Raw genomic sequence first — 27,026 nt, 5'->3', positions numbered from 1 at the left:
TACCTACCTTTACGTATTCTGTGCCTTTACGTAGAACACCTAGTAGGTACCAACCTTTACGTATTCTGTGCCTTTACGTAGAACACCTAGTAGGTACCAACCTTTACGTATTCTACGGTACCTACATAATATGCAATTTTTTTATAGTACCTATGTATTATGTATCAGCTGCTGTAGGGACCTACTAAGTAGGTATATTGTCAGTCGCGAGAACATAATGAGACACACGTGAATTACTTTATTTATTTATTTAAATTAAACTAGTGAGATTTAAAAAAGTGCAAATAACCTTTGATGTTATCATTTTTACACAAATTTTGTTTTATTAAGTACATCCCTTATTTTACTTAAATAGGCAGTTCAAGTTGCTGAAACTGAATGTGATGCTCAGTGCTGAAGACGAGATGACTTACCACAATATTACGATGTCCTATAGTTAACTACATTACCGACTATATTCATATTGAACATTCATAAGCTTGTTACATACGTTCCTTCTATTGAAGTCATTTACTGTTAGGTATTACAACGTGTTACACTCTATCCTTAACTAATAAAGGCTCCACATGTCTACATAACATTATCCTACCTTACATAATATAACCATTCAACACCAGACACTGCAGCCGGCAGCGAGCGACTCGCTAGTGGTAGGTGGTAGGTGGTAGGTGGTAGGTGGTAGGTAGGTACCACACAAACATCTCCAACTATTCCCAAGTTCATACTAACTATACACACAGGTAATACATAGGTACAACTATTGCCGAACATTTTAATTTCAAAATTTTAATATGAAAATATTCTCCCATAATCTTTTACTTTATCAAAGTTGTAACATTAAATAAAATATCATAGGCCTGTCCGCCTGTACGTCAACGACTTAATTACTTTGACTCTTAGTAATAGTTCAGCTAAAAAACAAAGAAAGTAGGTTCCATAGTAATGTATTCACCTAAGCGACGCGACGTCTAGCCTCAGCCTGCTAGCAGCTAGTTGCTAGTTGCTAGTTGCTAGTAATGCTAGTTGCTACCCACTGAAAGAAACAATTGCTGTCGTTTAGTATTAGTAGACGGGGATCGGCGCAGGCGCCCTCTGCCGGCGCGCGGCGCAAGGCGCGTGCACGAAACGATATCTGCAAAATACGAGACGTTTTCATTAATAGGATATGTCTAGGCACTTAATAATTAAACACTGATTTATTCATAAAGAACATTATTACATAAGGTACCTACCTAAATAAATATTTACCGTTCGATATTAATATGGTTAAATAAATAGACATACTACTATTGTTTTAGAGATAAGTGCTTCTCTGTCCACTTTTACTCTCTTTTTCTCTTTATTGTAAATGTTTTTGGTACAAATTAAATTAAATAAAGTAGAAGAATTTTAATACGTCTGTGTTAGCTCACGGTTCTGTATTTGCGTTTTAACTTTAAGATTCACACTTATTACCGTTAAACCAATAAAACTACGATAACCTTTAAAAACAGTGTGTTATATTTTCTGAAAATCACGTTGTACAAGTCACTGACAGTGTCACATACACTAATGTCAATCGCTGCGAGTTAATATCCTAGATTTCATGGACAGCGACATCTATGAACAACATATCTAAACATTCCGCCCACCAAGGACTTGTCCTTCAATATAACGCTAAACAAAAAGTGAAACTTAACCAAAAAAGAGTGAGCAGAATAGTAATTGTTACAATCTCAAACAAAGTTAAACTGAATCTAAATAAACTTTTAAACAATAATATCAATATTGATAGTAATAGTACAAACAATAGTACAAAAAAGCAACAATAACAAAAGAAAAAGTAAGTAAATCAATTAACAAAATATTTAGCGAAATTAAACGTTTGATAAGAACTTAAACTAAATTATAACTACAGCACCGCCCACCGTGAGAATATATTACATTGCACTTTTAGTGAGAACACAAATCTTATTTAGTGGACGTTTGTAACATCCGTTCTTACATTTGACAGTTACAACACGGGTTAGCATATCACGACCGGGGTGCTTGGCTATGATTTTACCTAATAACCATTTAGATGGTGGCAAAAAATCATCTCTTAATACGACAATATCATTTACATCAGGTTCTGGTTTCTTAGAATTCCATTTATATCTATGACTTAAGTTTAACAAATATTCTTTTGACCATCTCTTCCAAAATTCATTTACCATTTTTTGTGTTACATTCCAACGTTCAATACCAGATATGTTTTTATTACAATAATTAACATCACTAACGTTAAGTAATGGTTCACCTACTAAGAAATGGCCTGGTGTCAAGGGCAGTGGATCATTAGGATCGTCGCTAAGGACAGACAAAGGACGTGAATTTAAGCAAGCTTCGATTTGAGTCAGTGCTGTCGACAGCTCTTCGTAAGTTAATGTGCTATCACCGATAACTTTCTTTAAATGTGTCTTAACTGACCTTACACCAGCCTCCCACAGTCCTCCGAAATTTGGCGATTGAGGGGGTATAAAGTGCCATCGTGTGTTTTCTAAAGTCAATAAATGTGCAATTTCACGTGGAAGTTCAGATTTGGCATCGTTAAGCATAGCTTGTAGCTCCTTGTTTGCCTTGACAAAGTTCGAGCCATTGTCACTGTGTAAATCCTGACAATGGCCGCGCCTCGATGTGAAACGTCGAAAGGCTGCGATAAAACCTTTAGCACTTAGATCAGTAACTGCTTCTAGGTGTATGGCACGTGTTACCATACAAACAAATAAGCAGATGTAGCCTTTATATAATTTTGATCCGCGTCCAGGAGAAAAACGTATATTAATAGGTCCTGCGTAGTCAACGCCTGCTGATTTGAAAGGTTTGCTTGGTTTTAACCTCGCTTCTGGAAGTTGACCCATCAATTGATTTGTAACCTTCGAATGTCTCAAACACACTACGCATTTTCTGAAATGTTTCTTTACTTGGTCTCTTGCTCTAATAATCCAATACTTTGTGCGTAAATGATTAAGCATGAGTTGTGGCCCACCATGCATAGTTTTGGTGTGAGCATCAGCAACTAATAACTGAGTAAGATGACTATTACTCTGCATAATTATAGGGTGTCTCTCATCAAAAGTTGCACTGGCATGTTCAATACGTCCACCAACTCTTACAATCCCGTTTTGATCACAAAAGGGGTGAAGAGTGTAAAGTAAACTCCCTTTTGTTAGATGTCCTTTTGTCTTTAACTTCTTTAACTCATCACCAAACTCTAAATTCTGAACTTGTTTAATACACATTTGTAGCGTTTTCTCTAATTCATTAACTGTAATGTAATTTGGTAATATTTCGCGTTCATTCTTCGGAAGATTATAATTTAAAAATCGTCTGCAATATGAAATCACTCTCAGCATTTTACCTAAACTGGAATATTTAGTCCATACAAAATCTTCTTCTTGATGAGTTAAGGTAGTTAAAGATTTGGTTCTCTCTTCTTCATGTGTTTCTTCAATCTTAATTTTCTCTGTGTTAATAGTTGGTTCTGACAACCAGCTCGGTCCATTCCACCAGAGTGTATGATTTTTTAATTCGTCAGGCTTAAGGCCTCTTGACGCGCAATCTGCGGGATTCGCGTTCGTTGATACATATCTCCACTGATTATACTCCGTCATAGTTAAAATCTCTGATACTCGGTTACTCACGAATGTGGCCCATCGACAAGGTGGTCCTTTTAACCATGCCAGGACAACAGTAGAATCAGTCCAAGCGTGCAAATTTTCTTTTGGGATGTTCATCACCTGTGAGACTTCGTGCAACAACTTAGCTGCGAGGACTGCTCCGCATAACTCCAACCTGGGTATAGATGATTCCTTGTCAATTGGTGCAACTTTTGTTTTAGCCGTCACTAAACTCACTTTAATGTCGTTTTCCTCGTTCTCAACTCTAATATACACCGCAGCTGCATAAGCAACTTGAGATGCATCTGAAAAAGCGTGTAATTCTGTTTTGCAACCTCGTTCGCTATTCAACCATCTTGGAATTAAAATGTCTTTTAAGTTCACTAAATCTTCTCTAAATTTAATCCATTCTGCTAATAAACCATCAGTAATTTCATCGTCCCATTCTAATTTTAATTTCCACAGTTTTTGTATAAAAATCTTGGCAGTAATAACCACTGGTGATATCCATCCAATCGGGTCGTATAGTCTCGCGATATCAGATAATACTTGCCGTTTCGTAATTGGCTGTTTAGATTCAGGTAAATTAACAGTGTATTCAAAATTGTCAGTTTCTCTGTTCCAACCAATGCCTAACACTTTCATCATATTGTCTACTTTAATTGGAACGAGTTGATCACTTCTGTGTTTTTCTTTGTCAATATATTTTAAAAATCTCGAATCATTACTACTCCACTTCTGCAATTGAAAACCACCAGAATTCATCAATTTGTTCATTTGTTCGTATATCTCTACAGCTTCTTCGAAACTGTCGCAGCCAGTCATCAAGTCATCAATATAATAGTCTTTCTTAGTTATTTCGGATGCAATTGGATAGTTTGACTGTTCAACATCCGCTAATTTTTGTAAAGTTTTTACCGCTAAGTAGGGTGCACATGCAGTACCAAAGGTCAAAGTTAATAGTTTAAAATGTTGTATAGGCTCATCAGGATTGTTTCTCCATAAAATTCTTTGGTAGTTAGCGTCTTCCTCAGTAACTCGGACTTGCCTGTACATTTTTACCAAATCAGCAATAATGCATACTCGAAATTTCCGCCATCTCATCAGAAGATGTCTCAGGTCTTGTTGAAGTTTAGGTCCAACTAGAAGGTCGTCATTAAGTGAAACGTTATTTACTCCTTTGGACGAAGCATTGTAAACCACTCGGACCTTCGTAGTGTCTTTATCTTCGCGCACTACCGCGTGATGTGGAAGATACACAGATTTAGGATTTTCAATGTCTTCCCCTTTGATTGGTGACATATGATTCAGAGTCAAATATTCTTGCATGACATTTTGGTACTCAATATATAGTTTCTCATCTTTTAGTAATCTCTTTTCTAAACTCAGTAGTTTTCTTGTAGCTATTTCTTTTGTTTGTCCATACTGGCTTCGTGGTTCTTCGTCTTTAAATGGTAGTTTTACTACGAATCTTCCATCTTCATTTCTTGTTGTAGTTTTCTCATAAAGTTCTTCGCATTTAAGTTCTTCCTCCGTTAGCTTTTTTTCTAGGCTGTTTGGCTCATTCTCCCTATCCCAGAATTTTCTTAAGAACTCGTCTTCTCTAATTTTGATGTGCATACTCGCAATTTCTCTTCTCGCTGAAGTTGTATCATGTGTCGCTCTTCCTGATATGACCCACCCAAGGATTGTATTTTGTGCTATAAGATTTCCTTGTGGATGCTTAATCATGTCATTGAGTAATACCTCTCCATATACCTCAGCTCCTAGCAAAATGTCAATTTTGCCGGGTGTTGCAAATCCTGGATCGGCTAGTGTAAGGTTCTCTAATTCTAACCAATCAGGTGTGTGAATTGTACTTGTCGGTAACAGTGACGCAAGTGAACTCATAACGTACGCATTTACCTGAATTATGTTTTGTGGATTATGAAAGGACTCAATGACTAAAGAAGTCATGTGTTTAATTTTCACCTGTCCGTTCCCTATCCCTGACACCAAACCATTAATAGGTTCTCTTTTTAACCCAAGTAATTGTACCGTGGCTTCTGTTACAAAAGAAGCTCGTGATCCCTGATCAAGTAATGTTCTAAAAACTAATTTTGTTCCGCACTTAGATCTAGATTTAACAATTGCAGTAGCCAGTAAAACGTTATAGCTGTGTAACTCTCCTCTCGCAAAGTTAGCTACTACTCTGTTCTCTAGTGTAGTTGTATCTGAATTTTGTTGTTTGTTCTCCTCTCTCTGTGGCTCAGTCTGTTTGGTTATCGTGTTGTTCGTGTTCCTCTCATGATTTTCTTTCTCAAAATGGAGTAACGAGTGATGTCTCCGTCTGCACCTGTGACGTTGTAAATTTTGAACTACTAACTAGCGTTTCGCTTTTAATAAAAATCAATTTTGTTCAAAGTATGTTGGTGCCACCTAGCATCAAGGTGCAGAACTACGCGTGGGTCGATGTTCAGAGTTCATTCGAGCCACAATAGATGGCGTTTGCTTCGTTGTCAATTGTCGTAAAAATAAAACAAAATAATTAAATAAAACCATAATATCATTTGTTTATTGTTAAGTCATTAACAAAACGGTTCTTATAATATATCCTTAGGTTCCGCAAATATTCAAAAATGAATTGGCTTCATGATCAAACTAAATGAGAGCGGCCACACTCGGGTTGCGTCTGGCAACACCGATTGGTGAGATTTAGAATTTTTCTGGAGTCAACATGTGAAGACGAATTTTTTCGTTCCAGGAAAATCTCACTCTTTTTCGCCCATGGCTTCGCCTGGGAAAATACAATTGTTATAAATTTAGTCATCCTAACGTATTTCAATGTTTCATCAATTATGGTGAGTGAAAAATCAAGTAATGTGGATTCGACAAAATGGCGGTTTGGTTAGAGAAAATCCTAATTTCATGATTTCCCTTTCAGTTCCAGTTATTTTTACCTTCCCAAATAAATGAGGATAATGGGTTGTGGGTGGACTCCTGAAAACCATTGGTGGCCAGGAGTTCAATAGGTGAGTTGTGTTTGATCGGGAAAATTCCACGTGTCGAAATTTTCACACAGCACAGATTATAATCTTGTTTTTTCTTTGTTGCAGGGTTTCCGTTTTTAGTTTTCGGTTTTCCGTTTTTCGCTTTCGTTTTCCGTATTTATTTCTTTTGCACATTCACGTTGGCAACTTAATTCTATGGATAAGACTTGGTGAAAATCTTTGTAATGAAACATTTCGGTTGTGAAGAATCAAGTTAAATTGAGTTTTGGATCTTGGCCGATGCCGTCCAGCTACCTTGCAGTCTTCGCACCTACAAGTAAGCAAATGTTTGTATCCTGGAACAGTTTAGTGAACCTTCTTAGTGTATGTGTACAGTAAGAACCCTGTCTTTACTACTGAGCTTTTATTTTGAAACAATTTTATGAATTTTACTGTGTCATTGTCTATTCCATGCCAATGACATCTTAAATTTAAAACATAGATTTTATGTACTATCTACCTAAGGCATTCTAATGTATCTAAATTAAGTCTTGGCATTAAGCTAGAATAACTAAGCATTATTAGCCATCATTATGTATTAAGCGACCCCGGTAAAAGTTACATTAAAAACAATTTTGCCTAACATCTAGCAAATTTCATTTATAACACCTCATATACATTACAAGGGAGTCGACGGCTAGCTTCTATTCTTTACTAGGTAGATAGATCAAGTAAGTAAAATTATTTTTTTTCCTCTAATCTTTGTAAGGTGGTAGATTATTCCGTATCCGGGTATATTTCTATTCCGCCCAATTTACCACCCTTACAAATGGCGCCCGAACGTTTTTTTATATAGTTATTTCAGTATATTTTGAGAAATTTTGTGAATTTTATGAAATGTACTCCGCTGATTGTACAATTTTCTAAGTAGTGACACATTGCAAAGAGCACTAAGCTGTTTTTTATGGTTAACTAACTAAATAATAACTAATAGTTAGAAATTTTGTTTGATAGTTTAAGTAATTTTCTGAGTATAGTCCAACAGTGGTTGTTTCTTATTTAATTAACACATTATAAATGGTGTTTATGCCGTTCAATTATGTTATTTGACTTACCTTGGAGGTGTATAAGTGAATGTTTGCCTTCAGTTTAGTAATAAACATTGCTTAACTGAGTTGTTGTTGGGTATTGCTTTCAATAGTAAGTACATCTTATGTTTGAAAATTCCGGTAACTTAGTATAATTAAAGTTTTGAAACGCTATGTCCTGTTAACTAGTTACACACATACATTTATAAATACTAAGAGTTACAACTTGTGAAACTAAATATATAAACTATATTCAGAGATTACATTAAGTTCAAGTAGGAAGTTATGAACAATTTTTTTTCAGTGACTTGATACTTCATTATTTTGTTGAAATTTTGTTTAGAGCTGTGTTAAGGTTATGATAAAAGCTACTTCACACACAAAACATGTTAAGTTTAATTGAATGCTGGTAGTTTAAAGTGACATTTAGAAACAGATTTTGTTGTATTTTAGGTTATGTGTTAAAAGTGTAAAGTAACAGCCATCAAACCATTGCACAATCTCTTTGTTTTTTTGAAAGATAATATGCTAGTCAGAGTTCATTGCAACTTTGTTGCCTGTTTACTTTTGTAATTGTAAAGGTTGTAACACACTGTGTACTCATAAAGGTGATACTGCACCTTACAATCATTTATTCAATTTTGGGAAGTTTTATTTTGTTATATTTTGTTTACTATAGTAATAATATGTGCTTGTATTATTAACAATATTTTGGAATAGGAACATAATTGATAAAATAGTTAGGATAGACTTAAGAATATTGTTTTTGTTGTGTATTTTGCTTGTGTATATTTAATAGTTTAAATAACTTCTTTTGTGTTTGTGTTTAACCAATTTGTATAAGGCTAAACATAGACAGTTACACAAGCTCGATATTTTGTTAAATGTGTTTTGACTTAACACAATGGAACAGACTTTTGCCCAGTTTCATTCACTTTTGAAGGACGAATTGTGTTATGAGGTATCCGTTCGTTCCGAAACTCCAGCACCTACAGTGCTAGGTTTAAAGAAACAGTTAAAACAATTAATTCAGGAAATTCCTTCTGAATCAATTTTAGAGACGGATTTCACTTCTGAAAGTGAGTTAGGGGTTATTACTAAAAAACTTCAAGACTTAGAAGATTTATTAAAAAAGTGTTCTGACACTAAAGATAGACATGCCCTCTGTAGGTCTAAAGCTTTAGCTTCACATTTGTACTTTAGAATTTTGAGAATACAGTGTTCCGAACTCAGCTTAATAAGTAGGAAGAGTGAATTACATACAAAGTTGCAGAGTTTGATTTCCAGATTAGATGCTGACAATGAGTCGTCTCACGACGAATCACTGGATTCCGAGAGTACCGCCGTTGACTGCACTGGTGATAAAAATGTTGCCAAGTGGAAGTTACATTTCAACGGACAGGGTGATCCGCGCAGTTTCATCGAACGCGTTGAGGAATATAAAAGATCTTATGGCGTTTCAGATGGAAAATTATTTGTTTCTGCATTTCATCTTTTTACAGGCCGAGCATTGTTATGGTACAGAGGCAACAAATGTCAAGTTTCGTCTTGGTCAGAATTGAAAACTTTATTTTTAGAGGAATTTGATGCAGTAGATTATGACTACAGGTTGCTAGGTGAAATTCGAGCAAGAACACAAGGCTCTGAAGAACCTGTGTCTATCTATTTCGCTGTAATGTTTGGCATGTTTTCAAGGTTGTCAACACCACTTTCCGAAGAACAAAAGTTACAAATTTTATTACATAATATTCGCCCTTTTTACTCAGAACAATTAGCTCTTGTTGACATTAAGTCTGTCGCAATGTTGAAGGAAAAGTGTCGCAAACTAGAGGCTGCGAGGCAGCGTTCCGCCTTATTTTCTGAGCCTACTAACAGTAAGGCAACTTTAAGTTCAGAGTTTGCTTACAAACAAGTGACAAAACAGATAAACACACTTTCAGTCACACCTGCACCTAAGGTTGATACAAGTAAAGGCACTGATTTTACGAAAACAAATAAACAACTATGTTACAAGTGCGGCAAGGGTAACCATTCCTTTAAATTTTGCAGGACAGTTCCGAAATTTATTAGATGTTTTTCGTGTGGACGTCAGAACTTTACAGTAAAGACATGTCCAAGTTGTAGTAAAAAGGCGATTAGTAAACCCGCTCCGGACAAAAATTCAAAAAACTAATTAGTAAGAACTGTGCAGAGACACAAGTAAAGAACTTGTTCATTAACAACAAAACATCCCTTTTACCTGACACAGTTCTGTATTCAGTGGATAAACGAGACTTTAGGCCACATTTAAAGGTTTTTGTTGACGGTTTTGAGATTACAGGTTTACTAGATTCCGGTGCTTGCGCGTCAATTTTGGGTAACCAGGCGCACAAGGTTTTTTTGAGATTCGGTTATAAATTGCATAGCAGTATTGATACCACATTTTCAGTGGCAAATGGAGACAAACTTGATTGCATGGGTTATATGTTTATTCCGATTACTTATAATTCCGTAACTCACATAATAAAATTTTTTGTAGTACCCTCTATAATAGCGGATGTTATTTTTGGCTGTGACTTTTGGAAAACATTTCAGTTAGCCCCTGGCATTTTTGATAATTTAGAATTAATTAAGGCACCTTCTCAATTTTACAATATTTGTGCGATTGATAATAAACAAATTCATACCATCACTTCTTTTGAAAACTTATCATCTCAACAGAAAGAATTAGCCCAGTCTGTAGTAAATAAATTTTTAGATATTTCTTCAGAGAAAATTGGATTGGGTAGAACAAAATTAATTGAACATGTTATTGACACCGGTGATGCCTTGCCAATAAAAATAAAACAATATCCACTTTCTCCCGAAAAGAAGGAAGCTTTAAGTAAAGAGTTAGATAGGATGCTGGAAATGGACGTAGTTACTCCGAGTGAAAGCCCTTGGAATAACCCAGCAATTTTAGTGAAAAAGGCAAATGGAGACTGGAGATTTTGCCTAGATTGCAGGAAATTAAATTCAGTGACAAAGGGGGATTCATACTCAATACCGTACATTCCACAAATTCTAGATAGCTTGAAAGAGGCAAGGTTTTTATCATCGATTGATTTAAGTTCAAGTTTTTGGCAAATTCCGTTAGCTAACGACTCTCAGGAAAAAACCAGTTTTACAGTTCCTGGTAGAGGGTTATTCAAATTTAAAGTCATGCCGTTTGGCCTATGCGGTGCACCAGCACGACAGCAGAGGTTAATGGACCAGTTATTTAATCAAAATTTTTGTAGTGATATTGAAAATGGAATAGTATTTTGTTATATAGATGATATTGTTATTTGTTCTGCTGATTTTGAAACCCATTTAATTTTATTAAACAGAGTTCTGGATAAACTAAAAATGGCTCAACTATCCATAAATTTTGATAAATGTAATTTTTTTCGAAACTCTTTGAAATATTTAGGGTATATAGTGGATGAATTTGGTTTACGCACAGATCCTGGAAAAGTTGCCGCAGTTTTGAACTTTCCGACCCCAAAAACTGCACAGGAGGTAAAGATTTTCCTAGGCACTTGTTCTTGGTACAGGCGCTTTATTAGGAATTTTTCAACCATCGCTGCACCACTCAATAGACTAACGAGTAAAGGAAAGAACGCACCTAAATTTGAGTGGAGCGAACAGGCAGAGGTAGCATTTAATACATTGAAGAATGCGTTGGTAACCGCACCTGTTCTTGCGGTACCGAATTTTGAAAAACCATTCAAAATACATTGTGATGCTTCTGCATATGGTGTTGGCGGTATGCTAACGCAAGAAACCGATGGTTGCGATCATCCCATTGCGTATGTCAGTAGGAGCCTAAATAAAAACGAAAGGAATTACAGCGCGACGGAACGCGAGGCTCTAGCTGTGATTTTTGCAGTGGAGAAATTTCAGGCTTATTTTGGTTCCAAGCCAGTCACAATTATCACAGACCATGCATCCCTAAAGTGGTTCTTAAATTTAGAAAATCCCTCAGGACGACTCGCCAGATGGGGTTGTAGATTATCACAGTGTAATTTTGTTATCGAACATAGGAAGGGTTGTGATAATGTAGTTCCGGATACCTTGTCGAGACTCATACACGTAGATGTAGTTGGTGATCGTAATGATAACTCTAGTCAACAAGTTTTGGTAGATGACTGGTATGACAAAACATTTAATGGCTGTAAAATCAATCCAGCAAATTTTCCGAATTTTTGTATTTTGAACGATAAACTATATCGTTACAGTAAATGTAAATACCAGCTTCTCAGTGAGTTCGACTGGAAAGAGGTAGTCCACAAGAACGACATCCTTAGAATTATGCAACAAAACCATGCAGATGCAACTGCAGGTCATTTTGGTGTGTTCAAAACTCATCGCAGATTATCCCTCAGATATTTTTGGCGTGGTATGTATAAGGACGTGGTTGAGTACGTTAAGAATTGTGATACTTGCTCTGCGTATAAACACACGACATCAGCCACTCCAGGTCTGCTAGGGAAGCCTAAAGTCTGCGAGAGACCTTTTCAGGTCATTTCGGCTGATTTAGTCGGACCTTTGCCTAGGTCTAAATCAGGATTTACATTTCTTTTTGTGGTGACGTGTTGTTTTTCGAAATATACAATGTTGTTTCCGTTACGGCGTGCCACAGGTGCCGCTGTTGTTAAAGCGCTAGAGAATTTTGTATTTTTGAACCATAGTGTTCCAGAGACTGTGATTGTGGACAATGGGTCCCAATTTACAGGATCTGAATTCCGTAATCTCATTAAGCGTTATAATATTCCGAAATTACACTACACACCACTGTACACTCCGCAAGTTAACCTTGTTGAGAGGTACAATAAGGTTGTTATGACTGCTGTAGCCGCTTTTGTGAAAGATAACCACAGGTCCTGGGACGAAAACCTGTACAAGGTCCAGTTCGCCATAAACAGTGCGGTTAATGAATCCACTGGATTCTCCCCGTTCTTCCTTGTCCACGCTAGAGAACCGGTTTTAAATGGTTCCTTCTATAAGGACACGGATAAGGAGTACGAGGCCGGAATTCCAAGGGAGGAATACGCAGGAAAGTTTGGAACTTTGGAGGACATATTTGGTCAGGTTAGGAGAAATTTGTTTCAGGCTCATGCAGAGTATGCAACGCATTACAACTTAAGGCGTAGGTCTGCAAGCTATTCTGTTGGGGATATAGTGTGGAAAAAGACCTATCCACAAAGCGACGCTACAAATTTTTTCGCAGCTAAGCTGGCACCTAAGTATGAAAAGTGCAGGGTTGTCAAGGTTTTGTCACCTTTGGTTTACGAACTAGTTAGAGTAGCTGACAACCACCCAATAGGCACTTGGCATATTAAGGATATTAAGAAGTAGATATTTGCCATTACTTAGTTTGGTCTAAACTGTTTGAATATTTAAGTTATCAATATTCAATTAGGAATTTGAATGAGTGTAGTGATGTTCTGAGTTAACAGTTACATTACCATGGTTCAGTTGAGGAGGAAGTGTAGTGGATCCAATTTACCACCCTTACACACCGTCTGCAAGATTTGATTTGTCTGCACCGGCTCACTGAATGTGTATTTGAAAGGCAATTGAAGCATAGGCCGTTCTCTTGTACATATTGCTGTCTCTCTCTCACTCCCTTCTGTCCAAACTCCTTGCAACTGAATATAAAGTGTGGTCCGTTACATAAGACACATATGGGTTGGTTTTCATTAGTTAGAGCGGAATGAAATGATTTTGTTTTTAAAGTAGGTCTATTAGAGCTTTGTTTCCCAGTATCCATCATTTCAAGGCTTCTAAAGCGAGATTCTAAAAATTCAACAAGGTGTGACCAAGTTGGTAATTCATCTCCGCACATGCTCTGTTGATGTTCCCATAACTTCCGCGACTCAATATCCATTTTAGAGACAACAAAGTACACTACAATAGCATCCCAATTACTTACATTTACTGCAATATTACTTAAACTTTTTAAACAGGATGATGTCGTATCTAATAACTGTTTCAGTGCAGCGGGCGACTCAGTAGTAATCTGTTTTTGTGAAAAAAAGGTTTTTAATATGGCATTACAGTTGAACCTTATATTGTTATATCGTTTAGTAAGCTGTTTCCATGCTTCTGCATAATTAAGCTCCGTTGTAGCAAAATTTCTTATTAATATTTCTGGTTCTCCGGACAGACTTGTTTTTAAATAGTGAAGTTTTTGTACTGCTGATATATTCTTATTGTTATGAATTAATGATGTGAAGATGTCATGGAAAGTTTGCCACTCATGGTATTTGCCGGTAAAAGTTGGTAAAGTGATTTTGGGCAACTTTATATCACAAAATGGGTCAGAGTTGTGCGCTACATCGGTTGACAATGATGAACTCTGTTTAGTTTCACTTGAAACACCAGCAAGTGCCTCCTTTAGTGTGCATCTGTAGTTTGTATATAGTTCTTGGAACTGATCGAATTTATCAGAAGTAAAATATGATAAACTTTCCTTACCTTTTTTGTCAACAATGGAAATTAAATCTTTGTGACCTTTCTTGAATTCTACCCAGATATCTTCCAATATTTCCAATCTAGTTTCGATGTACGCTTGTTTAAGTCTTTCCTTTGGAGATTTTTTATAGTTATACTCCGCTTTTTGTAATTGTTTTAACAGTTCGTCTTGATTTGCTAGTAACGGATCCATGGTAAGTTTGCAAGTTACACTAAAACTTTTTGTTTCACAACAATTCCGGTTTCGGCACCAAATGTTAGCTCACGGTTCTGTATTTGCGTTTTAACTTTAAGATTCACACTTATTACCGTTAAACCAATAAAACTACGATAACCTTTAAAAACAGTGTGTTATATTTTCTGAAAATCACGTTGTACAAGTCACTGACAGTGTCACATACACTAATGTCAATCGCTGCGAGTTAATATCCTAGATTTCATGGACAGCGACATCTATGAACAACATATCTAAACAGTCTGTGTAGAATATAGGTACCTATCGTGTATACCTACCTAGCCGCGCGCGTCACACGCCCCGCGCCCCGCAAAACATCAGGGAGGCCATGTTTATGGCGGTTATTTGCCTAGCTGCCTAGCTGCCTACCTGCCTAGCTGCCTAGCTGCCTACCTGCCTAGCTGCCTACCTGCCTAGCTGCCTAGCTGCCTAGCTGCCTACCTGCCTAGCTGCCTAGCTGCCTACCTGCCTACCTGCCTAGCTGCCTAGCTGCCTAGCTGCCTACCTGCATCAGATTCCAGAGTGAGGATAGGCGCTAACAACACTTCAACTTGTGGGCATGCAATTTTTTTATAAACACTTCCTGTTTATACTTACAATGCCTATAGGTACAATCAAGATAAGTTGCGCTCCGCTCGGCCGCTTGCGCTCCGCTCGGCCGCTTGCGCTCCGCTCGGCCGCTTGCCGTCAGATTACGTCGCGACTTACACCGACATGCTGGCTGTTTGGATAACATTATCTACAAAATGTAGATAATTTTATGTCTGACGGACAATAGTATTGAGTGCGCTCACCGCGCGGCTCAGAAGCGCAGCTCGTTGTCGTCGTCGCCGTCGCCGTCGCCGCTGCCGCCCACGTCCTCGTCGTCGTCGGGCACGCCGTCCTCGCCCGCCGCCTCGCCCGCCGCCTCGCCCGCCGCCTCGCCCGCCGTCTCGCCCGCCGCCTCGCCCACGCTATTGTCCGTCTCGTTCTCACCTGAAACGTATCCGAGAGACATCTGGTCTATAATAAATAAATAAAAATAAGCGTCGGTGAACGCCTTATGGTGAACGCCCACTAAAGTGAAGGGAAGTACGAGAGTGACGTACCGGGGCACAGCGGCGCGCCCTTGGTGCGCGAGCCGGCCCGCTCCACGCCGTGCGCGTCCACGCACCAGCACACGCCCAGCGCCGCGTGGCACTGCCGCGCGCGGTACCAGCCGCGCGCGTCGCACGCCGGCACGTACGCGCCGGGCGGCGGCGCGGGGTGCGCGCGCGCCAGCGCGGCGCAAGGGCGCGCGGCGCGGCGCAGGCAGGCGCACCACGCGGCGCGCGACACGCCGCGCCCGCCGCGCGCGCCGCACGTCGCCAGGAAGGGCCGCAGGCAGCGCTCGCGCTCGTCGTGCCCTGCAAGCCGACAGCGCCGTCAGTCACACTCCGGCCGCCGCGCGCGTCGGACGCGGCAGCAGCGGTACGTACGCAGCGCGTAGAGGTCGGCGGGCGACAGCAGGCCGTCGCGGCCCGCGTCCAGGTGCTCGAACATCCAGCGCACCTCGGGCTTGCAGTCGCGCGGGAACCCTGCACACACGCGCTCCACGTTACTGCTGCTAACTATCGATATTATGTCGATAACATGTACAGATAATGGGCTAATTCTTTTGTACCCGAATTCGGAAGCCCCTACAAACTTAAAAAGTAAAAAAATCATTTTCTATATAAGTAGGTAGGTATATGTTTTCGAAATGTGCTAGATAGGCCATGTCGATATATTACTATATATCGCTAGATGTTCAGTAGGGCTGCGCGTACCGTCGGGCGGCGGCGGCGCGGCGGCCGCGTCGTCCATGAGCACGGCGAACCAGTCCAGCAGCCGGTCCGCCATCCGCTCCAGCGCGCAGCCCGCCTCTGCAACAACACAGGCGCTATAGCGGCGGCCGAGAGCGACGCGGCGCTGCGCGGACTGCGGCACTCACCGGGCGCGGGGCGGCGCGCGCGCGCCCGCTCGGCGTACACTTCGTTGTGCGCGTCCAGTCGGCGCCGACGCTCCCGGGACGGAGCCACCTCGACGTCGGGCGCGCGGCGCTTGGCGGCGGCGGCGGCGGGCGCGCGGCACGGGCAGAAGCCGCGGCACGCGAGGCGCACGGGCGGCGCGGCGCGGCGCACGCAGTTGTGCAGGTCGAGGCGGCACAGCGACGAGTACGTGCGGTTGTCGGAGCCGCACAGGAAGGCGCCGCGCGCCGCGCGCGCGCAGCCCACGCACCGGTCGGGCTCGGCGCGCTCGGCGGCGGCGCGCGCCTCGTAGAACACGTCGTCGTCGTCGCCGCGCTCGCCCGGCGCCACGATCGCGTCCCTGCGCAACAAACGGCCCGCTGTAGCTACACGTCCGTCGTCGACGCCAGAGGGCAGGGCGGCAGTTACCCGCGGGCGCGCACGTCCTGGCGGCGCGCGCACAGCGCGGTGAACGCGTCGCGCAGCAGGCACGCCTCGCGCGGCTTGCACACCAGCGCGCGGCACATCGGGTCTGCGGGAGAGAACATCACATGAGGTGTGCTGCAGACTGCAGTTCACTTCACACGCGCTACGAGCACTACAAGTGAAACCTTCACAAACTCTTCACATTGAGAGATGACACGAAGGCAGATTATCAGGAGTAGGATCATTAATTGTAGTTTAAGTTTTGATTTTTTTAAATAATTAAGCACCAAGTTTAAATGGGTACAAGGTACTTAGCTATTTTGTTCAACAAGATAGCAAAGTATGCTTTTGTTAGTGCCCTAGTTTGTTCCACAAGATAGCAAAGTACCTTTTTGTTAGGTGCCCTAGTTTGTTCCACAAGATATCAAAGTACCTTTTTGTTAGTGCCCTAGTTTGTTCCACAAGATAGCAAAGTACGTTTTCATCTCACTCGCTCGGAAACAATTCTTTTGCCCTTTGAAATCTGAGTGGAAAGTGATAATTTTGCTCGCTAGCGCGCAAAGTACAAGTTAAAATTCGAACGTGACGACTGTGGTCTATTGTTGCGTACCTACTTACTTTTTTCTTTCTATTAAAAATACCACGTGATAATGAAACGTTCAGAAACGCGGTTCGTCCTTAGTGTTTTTATTATTTACTAAGTAGGTAGGAACATTTTATTTTTTTAACTAAATTAAACATAATACCAAGGTACTACTCCGCTTCAGCTTTATTGAGTAAAGTTCGTTGAATTATGAAAATGTTTTTTTGTTCTAATAATTTTAAATGTGAATTCTAAACGCACTCGAAAAAAAACTTCATTCATATATAGAATCTTCTTGAAGTAGAACCTCCCATACAAATAACTCCCCTGATGTATAAATCGAACTTCAGGTGGTGCCTGGTGGTCACCTTGCTCTTCATACAAATAACTCCCCTGATGTATAAATCGAACTTCAGGTGGTGCCTGGTGGTCACCTTGCTCTTCATACAAATAACTCCCCTGATGTATAAATCGAACTTCAGGTGGTGCCTGGTGGTCACCTTGCTCTTCATACAAATAACTCCCCTGATGTATAAATCGAACTTCAGGTGGTGCCTGGTGGTCACCTTGCTCTTCATACAAATAACTCCCCTGATGTATAAATCGAACTTCAGGTGGTGCCTGGTGGTCACCTTGCTCTTCATACAAATAACTCCCCTGATGTATAAATCGAACTTCAGGTGGTGCCTGGTGGTCACCTTGCTCTTCATACAAATAACTCCCCTGATGTATAAATCGAACTTCAGGTGGTGCCTGGTGGTCACCTTGCTCTTCATACAAATAACTCCCCTGATGTATAAATCGAACTTCAGGTGGTGCCTGGTGGTCACCTTGCTCTTCATACAAATAACTCCCCTGATGTATAAATCGAACTTCAGGTGGTGCCTGGTGGTCACCTTGCTCTTCATACAAATAACTCCCCTGATGTATAAATCGAACTTCAGGTGGTGCCTGGTGGTCACCTTGCTCTTCATACAAATAACTCCCCTGATGTATAAATCGAACTTCAGGTGGTGCCTGGTGGTCACCTTGCTCTTCATACAAATAACTCCCCTGATGTATAAATCGAACTTCAGGTGGTGCCTGGTGGTCACCTTGCTCTTCATACAAATAACTCCCCTGATGTATAAATCGAACTTCAGGTGGTGCCTGGTGGTCACCTTGCTCTTCATACAAATAACTCCCCTGATGTATAAATCGAACTTCAGGTGGTGCCTGGTGGTCACCTTGCTCTTCATACAAATAACTCCCCTGATGTATAAATCGAACTTCAGGTGGTGCCTGGTGGTCACCTTGCTCTTCATACAAATAACTCCCCTGATGTATAAATCGAACTTCAGGGTGGTGCCTGGTGGTCACCTTGCTCTTCATACAAATAACTCCCCTGATGTATAAATCGAACTTCAGGTGGTGCCTGGTGGTCACCTTGCTCTTCATACAAATAACTCCCCTGATGTATAAATCGAACTTCAGGTGGTGCCTGGTGGTCACCTTGCTCTTCATACAAATAACTCCCCTGATGTATAAATCGAACTTCAGGTGGTGCCTGGTGGTCACCTTGCTCTTCATACAAATAACTCCCCTGATGTATAAATCGAACTTCAGGTGGTGCCTGGTGGTCACCTTGCTCTTCATACAAATAACTCCCCTGATGTATAAATCGAACTTCAGGTGGTGCCTGGTGGTCACCTTGCTCTTCATACAAATAACTCCCCTGATGTATAAATCGAACTTCAGGTGGTGCCTGGTGGTCACCTTGCTCTTCATACAAATAACTCCCCTGATGTATAAATCGAACTTCAGGTGGTGCCTGGTGGTCACCTTGCTCTTCATACAAATAACTCCCCTGATGTATAAATCGAACTTCAGGTGGTGCCTGGTGGTCACCTTGCTCTTCATACAAATAACTCCCCTGATGTATAAATCGAACTTCAGGTGGTGCCTGGTGGTCACCTTGCTCTTCATACAAATAACTCCCCTGATGTATAAATCGAACTTCAGGTGGTGCCTGGTGGTCACCTTGCTCTTCATACAAATAACTCCCCTGATGTATAAATCGAACTTCAGGTGGTGCCTGGTGGTCACCTTGCTCTTCATACAAATAACTCCCCTGATGTATAAATCGAACTTCAGGTGGTGCCTGGTGGTCACCTTGCTCTTCATACAAATAACTCCCCTGATGTATAAATCGAACTTCAGGTGGTGCCTGGTGGTCACCTTGCTCTTCATACAAATAACTCCCCTGATGTATAAATCGAACTTCAGGTGGTGCCTGGTGGTCACCTTGCTCTTCATACAAATAACTCCCCTGATGTATAAATCGAACTTCAGGTGGTGCCTGGTGGTCACCTTGCTCTTCATACAAATAACTCCCCTGATGTATAAATCGAACATCAGGTGGTGCCTGGTGGTCACCTTGCTCTTCATACAAATAACTCCCCTGATGTATAAATCGAACTTCAGGTGGTGCCTGGTGGTCACCTTGCTCTTCATACAAATAACTCCCCTGATGTATAAATCGAACTTCAGGTGGTGCCTGGTGGTCACCTTGCTCTTCATACAAATAACTCCCCTGATGTATAAATCGAACTTCAGGTGGTGCCTGGTGGTCACCTTGCTCTTCATACAAATAACTCCCCTGATGTATAAATCGAACTTCAGGTGGTGCCTGGTGGTCACCTTGCTCTTCATACAAATAACTCCCCTGATGTATAAATCGAACTTCAGGTGGTGCCTGGTGGTCACCTTGCTCTTCATACAAATAACTCCCCTGATGTATAAATCGAACTTCAGGTGGTGCCTGGTGGTCACCTTGCTCTTCATACAAATAACTCCCCCTGATGTATAAAAATGACATTAGGGCCGATTCTCTTGTACACAATTTCTAAACTAAACTAAATTAACAGGTCTACATTTAGTGCTAACCTTTTCCGCAAGCAACATTATGAAAGGGGTAGCAATAGAGTTAGACGTGCCATTTTAGTTAAGTTTAGAGATTGTGTACAACGGAATTAGCCACACTATCAGAATTCCACCGAATTAAAAATCAGAGTATAGTATAGTACCTACCTACCTATAGTACGCGACAGGTCGAGATGGCAATCGTAGTGAGTACGCGCCGCACACCCGCACAGCCCCCGCGCTGACCTGGGATAGCGCGGCTGTGCGGGGCGTCCCCCGCACACCCGCACAGCCCCGCGCTGACCTGGGATAGCGCGGCTGTGCGGGGCGTCCCCCGCACACCCGCACAGCCCCGCGCTGACCTGGGATAGCGCGGCTGTGCGGGGCGTCCCCCGCTGCATCCCCCGATTGCAATCTCAAGCTGCCGTGGACTAGACCTAAGATTACTTAGATCTATACATTATCCGCGTGACGGGTAAAGGTCAGTGGTGCCTGTGTGGTGTCGTGTGGTGGTGTGGAGTGGCGTGGGGTGGTGTGTGGTGGTGTGTGGTGTTGTGGGGCGGCGCACTCACTGTCGGGGTCGTACACGTAGCGGCGCGGGCGGCGCGCGTGCTGCGGCGCCTCCTGTAACAGACAGGACAGAATTTATTTCTACATTTTTGATCTGGTCTGGTGGGAGGCTTTAGCCGTGGCTAGTTACCACCCTACCGGCAAAGCCATGCCGCCGAGCGATTTAGCGTTCCGGTACGATGCGGCGTAGAAACCAAAGGGACATGGGTTTAATAAAAACTGCCATACTCCTTCCAGGGCAGACCGCTCCCATCTTAGACTGCATCATCACTTACCACCAGGTGGCAAAAGCGCCAAGAGTGAGTCATGTTGCGGTGCAGAAGACACGCAATATTCAGTGCGTGGTGTTCGAGGACCAGAGAACTGAAGCCCAGGGGGAAGGCGAGGCAATAACTCGCAATATTCAGTGCGTGGTGTTCGAGGACCAGAGAACTGAAGCCCAGGGGGAAGGCGAGGCAATAACTCGCAATATTCAGTGCGTGGTGTTCGAGGACCAGAGAACTGAAGCCCAGGGGGAAGGCGAGGCAATAACTCGCAATATTCAGTGCGTGGTGTTCGAGGACCAGAGAACTGAAGCCCAGGGGGAAGGCGAGGCAATAACTCGCAATATTCAGTGCGTGGTGTTCGAGGACCAGAGAACTGAAGCCCAGGGGGAAGGCGAGGCAATAACTCGCAATATTCAGTGCGTGGTGTTCGAGGACCAGAGAACTGAAGCCCAGGGGGAAGGCGAGGCAATAACTCGCAATATTCAGTGCGTGGTGTTCGAGGACCAGAGAACTGAAGCCCAGGGGGAAGGCGAGGCAATAACTCGCAATATTCAGTGCGTGGTGTTCGAGGACCAGAGAACTGAAGCCCAGGGGGAAGGCGAGGCAATAACTCGCACTAATCTTATTCCTCGTATATGCTTTTACGTGAATTACAGTAGAACGCATGCGCTGAAATGCTGCGTGCTATCAGCTATGGCCTATGGGGAAACAAGAGTTCCAAACAAAAACATCTGATGTGAAATCATAAGGTCAATTTCCTATCAAAAAGTACCTATGTATGATGTATGGTATCACAAGGTGACCGAGTTAGTTATCACGATAAATGGAACCAAACAGTTTTACAATGTCGGTACATAATCTTCTTCGACTTTATGCTGTCATCGCATTCCTATGGATCCTGTTAAAATATGTTCAAATAATAATTTATGCCTGAATTGAAGAAACACACAAACACTCGCGAATTGTTTCGAGTAAATAGACATTTGACACCGCATTGCATGCGCTAGGTGGCTATATAGACGGTAGACCGGAACTCGCCCTCTGGCGAACTGTCGTGCGCCTCGACACAGGCATAGACAAGACAATGCCACTTCCAGATCCTACCTGAAGACGAAGGGGAGGTACCTATAGTCAGTAGACAGGCCGTCGATCGGCGTCTCCGATAGAGCCGGGCATCACTTACCCGAAACACTCTCTCAAGCTTGCTCTCTGTGACTATTGTCCTCCACTTGAGACGAAAAAAAGGGTATAAGGTAAGTATGTATTAGGTTAGCCGTTAGGCAGATATATAGGCAATAGGCAGGCCCACTGCCTACTACCTACTATGGCAGTAGGCACCTACAACCTCCTTTATTACGGTTAGGTAGCCTAGATAGGGATTAGGTACAACCGGTCGCGCTACAGCCCGCAGCGAGCAGGGAGCTATCCTACGTGAAAATCAATACACGAGACGACGCGGATGTCGTGCAGGGACGCTCGTACCGGCGCGTCGTCGAACTCGAAGTCCTGGTCGTGCTTGCGCGGCGAGGCGGCGGCGGCGGCCAGCGCCCACAGCGCCAGCAGCGCCGGCAGGGCGCGCGGGGCGAAGCGCATGGCGGGCGTGCGGACTGCGCGCCGCGGCAAGCGACACTGCCGCCCCGCGCCGCCGCGCCGCCGCGCGCCGCGCCGACTACCCCTACCTATTGTGCATAGAACATAGGGCGCTCGCGGCGCGCTCTGTAAATCAAATAAATACTTTTGAATCCTAAGTTTGAATCTATATCTATACTGATGTTAGTACTTTATTACTACATAATAATCTTCTTAAAACTGCGAAAAATATGATAATAGATCCTCATTCACTCTCCTTGCAGCAGTACAAAAAATGCTGCATCAGTATATTGATGCAGCATTATAAACTCGTATGCTTCTTCGTAATTTTTCTTATTTTTCTTGTTTTATGTAATACTTACTTATTACTATTGTAAATTGCAGTGTTTTTATTTTTTATTTTTTTCATATTTATATTTTTAGCTTTAAGTTAACTGGTAATCCCGCACTTGCAAACCTTTATAATGCATGCCGGTTTGCCAGTAATTGGGTGTACACTCTAAATTTTTTCTCTGTGAATTGTAATTGTTATTTTATAATATTATGTGTACTATCTGTTGGCAAACCAATAAAATAAAAAATAAAATATTATTTATTATTTTATTACCTATTTATTATTTTATTATAATATTATAAAGAGGTAAAGTTTGTAAGTTTGTTTGTAGGAAGTATCTAGAACTACTGAACAGATTATGAAATTTTTTCTCCAGTAGAAAGCTACAGTATTCCTGAGTGACATAGGCTATATGTATTTACAAAAAAAATTAGAGATTCTTACGAAAATTGTAATAAGCCACCCGTGCGAAGCCGGGTCGGGTCGCTAGTATAATATATATAAAAGGATAAGCTGACTGACTGATCTATCAACGCACAGCTCAAACTACTGAACGGATCGGTTGGGCGTGCAGATAGCTATTACGATGTAGACATCCGCTAAGAAAGGATTTTTGAAAATTAAACCCCTGTCATTTAAGAGAACAATGTGGCTAATTCCGTTGTACACAATCTCTAAACTAAATTAAAATGACACGTCTAAATCTATTGCTATCCCTTTCATAATATTGCTTCATAATAATGTTGCTTGCGGAAAAGGATAGTACTGATTTAGAACTGTTAATTTAGTTTAGTTTAGAGATCGTGTACAAGAGAATCAGCCCCAATACCTACTTAAATGAAAAATCGAAACCTATAAATAAGCATGACGCCCTGCTGTCCATACAGGTCCTCGCGCGTTCAGTGTAAAGTTGTGCAGCCCTACCATTGTCATTGTCAGTCTGTAGTGAAGTAGTTAGTCTCCCAAGTCCCCGGGCGCGCTAGGCAGGTAGGCGTCGCGGCGGGTCGGCGGCGGCGGCGGCGGCGGCGGGGGAGGCTCCTCGGCCGGACCGGTCTGGCGGCGGCGCGGCGGCGCGGCGCGCGGCGCGCGGCGGCGCACGATCGATCGATGCGCGATGTAACAGCTTAGTAAACAGTAGGTTTTTAACCAGGCATATCATATTTTAGTACGATGGGGCCACTTAAAATTGTGAAATAAAAATATTCAAAAAAAATAAAATGCACGAACCGTCTATCTACTCTTCATAGTGTTTTGCGACTCCAAATTGGCACAGACTCCAAAAAATATTACTATAGAACTACAATAACTCTTGTATACATAATAATCTTTTTAAAACTGCGAAAAATATGATAATAGATCCTCATTCACTCTCCTTGCAGCAGTACAAAAAAATGCTGCATCAGTATATTGATGCAGCATTATAAACTCGTATGCTTCTTCGTAATTTTTCTTGTTTTATGTAATATTTAGTATTTAATATTTAGTACTATTGTAAATTGCAGTGTTTTTATTATTTTCATATTTATATTTTTAGCTTTAAGTTAACTGGTAATCCCGCACTTGCAAACTTTTAAAATGCATGCCGGTTTGCCAGTAATTGGGTGTAGGTACACTCTAAATTTTTTCTCTGTGAATTGTAATTGTTATTTTATAATATGTGTACTATCTGTTGGCAAACCAATAAAATAAAATAAAATAAAATAATATATTGGGTACCTAATAAATCAAATTATTTTTTACTTTTTAGTTGGTGGTTATTAAAGTCGGTTTTCATTTTTTTTTTATCTGTTGTTATAGCGGCAATATAAAATACACATTCTGTGAAAATTTCAACTCTCTCCCTATTACTACGGTTCACGAGATACAGCCCGCGGACAGACAGACAGACAGACGGACGAATGGACAGCGGAGACTTAGTAATAGGGACCCTATAGTGGTTCGGAGTTTCAAAAGTATAAAATAATGATGTACCTACTTACTCGTAGTTCGTGAACTATGAGAATGGAGACTACTTGTAAGGTTTAAAATGAATAAGTGGGGCACATGTAATAAATAAATAAGTAATGGACTAAGAGCCAGCGCGTGCCAGACCTTCGTTATTTTTTAAAAGCTGAAAGTTTCTCTGCGTACGAACGATCAGCGACTATGAAGTTGGAATCATGATGGCTTTGGGAGATAACAGGTAATAAAGATGCAAAAAATCTTACGTCAAAGTATAAAGTCTAATTTTTTTAATATGCAGGCTCGTTACCACCAGAAGTATGTTATTATGATTGAGATTGGTGACTAACCACTAACAGTAACCTTAGGTAATGGTTAACCAGTTACGTCAGGTTTACAACCTTTAGATTAACCGAGCCTTCGTGGGCGCACTGACAATATTCTCGCACACTACGAGAGACAACACAAACTACCCTCGACGATAACTATAGCAACCCTCACTAACTATCAGTCATGACACCAACGTCTACTATGAGTATAGACAACACTACCTAGGTCCCTACCTACACCGGCTCCTCCATCCCCATACCGGTCCCAGACCAACTAGCTAACCTAGCACACCACAACCTAGTACTATTACCTCAACGTCTTAAACCACATAAGGTCACAACAACAATTATAATAACCTACAGTACGACACATAGTGTCTACTAAGAAATGCCCTCGGCAAGAGCCACACGAATAATGAATCACTGCAAACGGCGTATCCGATTTTATAATCTCACAACGACGGTGGGGACGATGACGCGATGTTTAATGAGCAAAGTGTTTACAATTAAATGGCGGCGCGCCTGCTAATATGATGTAATGTGTATACTGAACTACACTAAGTGTCTGGCAGGTATTTTTTATTTATTTTTTATTCAGATACAAGTTAGCCCTTGACTGCAATCTCACCTGGTGGTAAGTGATGATGCAGTCTAAGATGATAGCGGGCTAACCTGGAAGGGGTATGGCAGTTTTTATTAAACCCATACCCCTTTGGTTTCTACACGGCATCGTACCGGAACGCTAAATCGCTTGGCGGCACGGCTTTGCCGGTAGGGTGGTAACTAGCTACGGCCAAAGCCTCCCACCAGACCAGACCAGAAATTTAGAAATTATAAAATTCCAAACCCCTGCCAGGAATCGAACCCGGGACCTCCCACTATTAAGACCACAGCGCTCACCACTGCGTCAGGGGGTCGTTAATGCATGATTTAATATGATGTAATGTGTATACTGAACTACACTAAGTGTCTGGCATGTAATGCATGATTTAATATGATGTAATGTGTATACTGAACTACACTAAGTGTCTGGCATGTAATGCATGATTTAATATGATGTAATGTGTATACTGAACTACACTAAGTGTCTGGCATGTAATGCATGATTTAATATGATGTAATGTATATACTGCACTACACGAAGTGTCTGGCATGTAATGCATGATTTTTTAATAAGTATACTATTCTGAAGAAAATATAAAAAATTGGATGTTATACGTTGACGTAAATATGTAGGTAGGTACACGTTTATTAGATATCTGCCAAACCACCGCCACCGCGACCCATACTTCATAGTCGCCGATCGTTCCTCCCTGTGCTAGGGAAAATACGCAGAGAAACTTTCACTGGCTCCCTCTATAATAAAGAATGTACCTCCGTACCTAGCATTCACCCAAGGCAGCTAGCGTGTACCTAGTCACTAGTGACACAAGTCTACAGCGTGTACCTAGTCACTAGTGACACAAGTCTACAGCGTGTACCTAGTCACTAGTGACACAACTACAGCGTGTCCCTAGTCACTAGTGACACAATTCTACAGCGTGTACCTAGTCACTAGTGACACAAGTCTACAGCGTGTACCTAGTCACTAGTGACACAAGTCTACAGCGTGTACCTAGTCACTAGTGACACAAGTCTACAGCGTGTACCTAGTCACTAGTGACACAAGTCTACAGCGTGCACATCAAGGCCGCCCCTGGGGATTTCGTTGC

General features: G+C 41.7%; 2 protein-coding genes across 3 annotated transcripts; both read right to left on the bottom strand.

Annotated features, from left to right (window-relative positions):
* Positions 1–231: 231 nt before the first annotated feature.
* On the bottom strand, positions 232–23,992 carry Cow (Proteoglycan Cow). 2 transcript variants are annotated; one of them, XM_034974109.2, is made up of 10 exons: positions 23,969–23,992; positions 22,603–22,836; positions 20,857–20,908; positions 16,804–16,906; positions 16,359–16,735; positions 16,195–16,290; positions 15,865–15,963; positions 15,496–15,792; positions 15,202–15,382; positions 232–1,132 (listed from the first exon to the last, which is right to left on the bottom strand). In XM_034974109.2, exons 1-9 carry the CDS (start codon positions 23,975–23,977, stop codon positions 15,210–15,212), a joined length of 1,440 nt encoding a protein of 479 aa, XP_034830000.1. In that variant the 5' UTR covers positions 23,978–23,992; the 3' UTR covers positions 232–1,132; positions 15,202–15,209. The 2 variants fall into 2 exon arrangements, with proteins under 2 accessions (XP_034830000.1, XP_069358322.1); XM_069502221.1 differs by having other exon boundaries at positions 232–1,033.
* Positions 1,063–14,365, bottom strand: LOC117987148 (uncharacterized). The gene is made up of 4 exons (XM_069502365.1): positions 14,176–14,365; positions 3,663–5,626; positions 2,449–2,597; positions 1,063–1,132 (listed from the first exon to the last, which is right to left on the bottom strand). Exons 1-4 carry the CDS (start codon positions 14,363–14,365, stop codon positions 1,063–1,065), a joined length of 2,373 nt encoding a protein of 790 aa, XP_069358466.1.
* Positions 23,993–27,026: the final 3,034 nt, after the last annotated feature.

The sequence above is a fragment of the Maniola hyperantus genome, chromosome 12, assembly GCF_902806685.2.
Source record: "Maniola hyperantus chromosome 12, iAphHyp1.2, whole genome shotgun sequence".
Lineage (NCBI taxonomy): Eukaryota > Metazoa > Arthropoda > Insecta > Lepidoptera > Nymphalidae > Maniola > Maniola hyperantus.
Note: the sequence above shows the minus strand (reverse complement) of the source record. Positions and strands in the feature narration are given on the sequence as shown.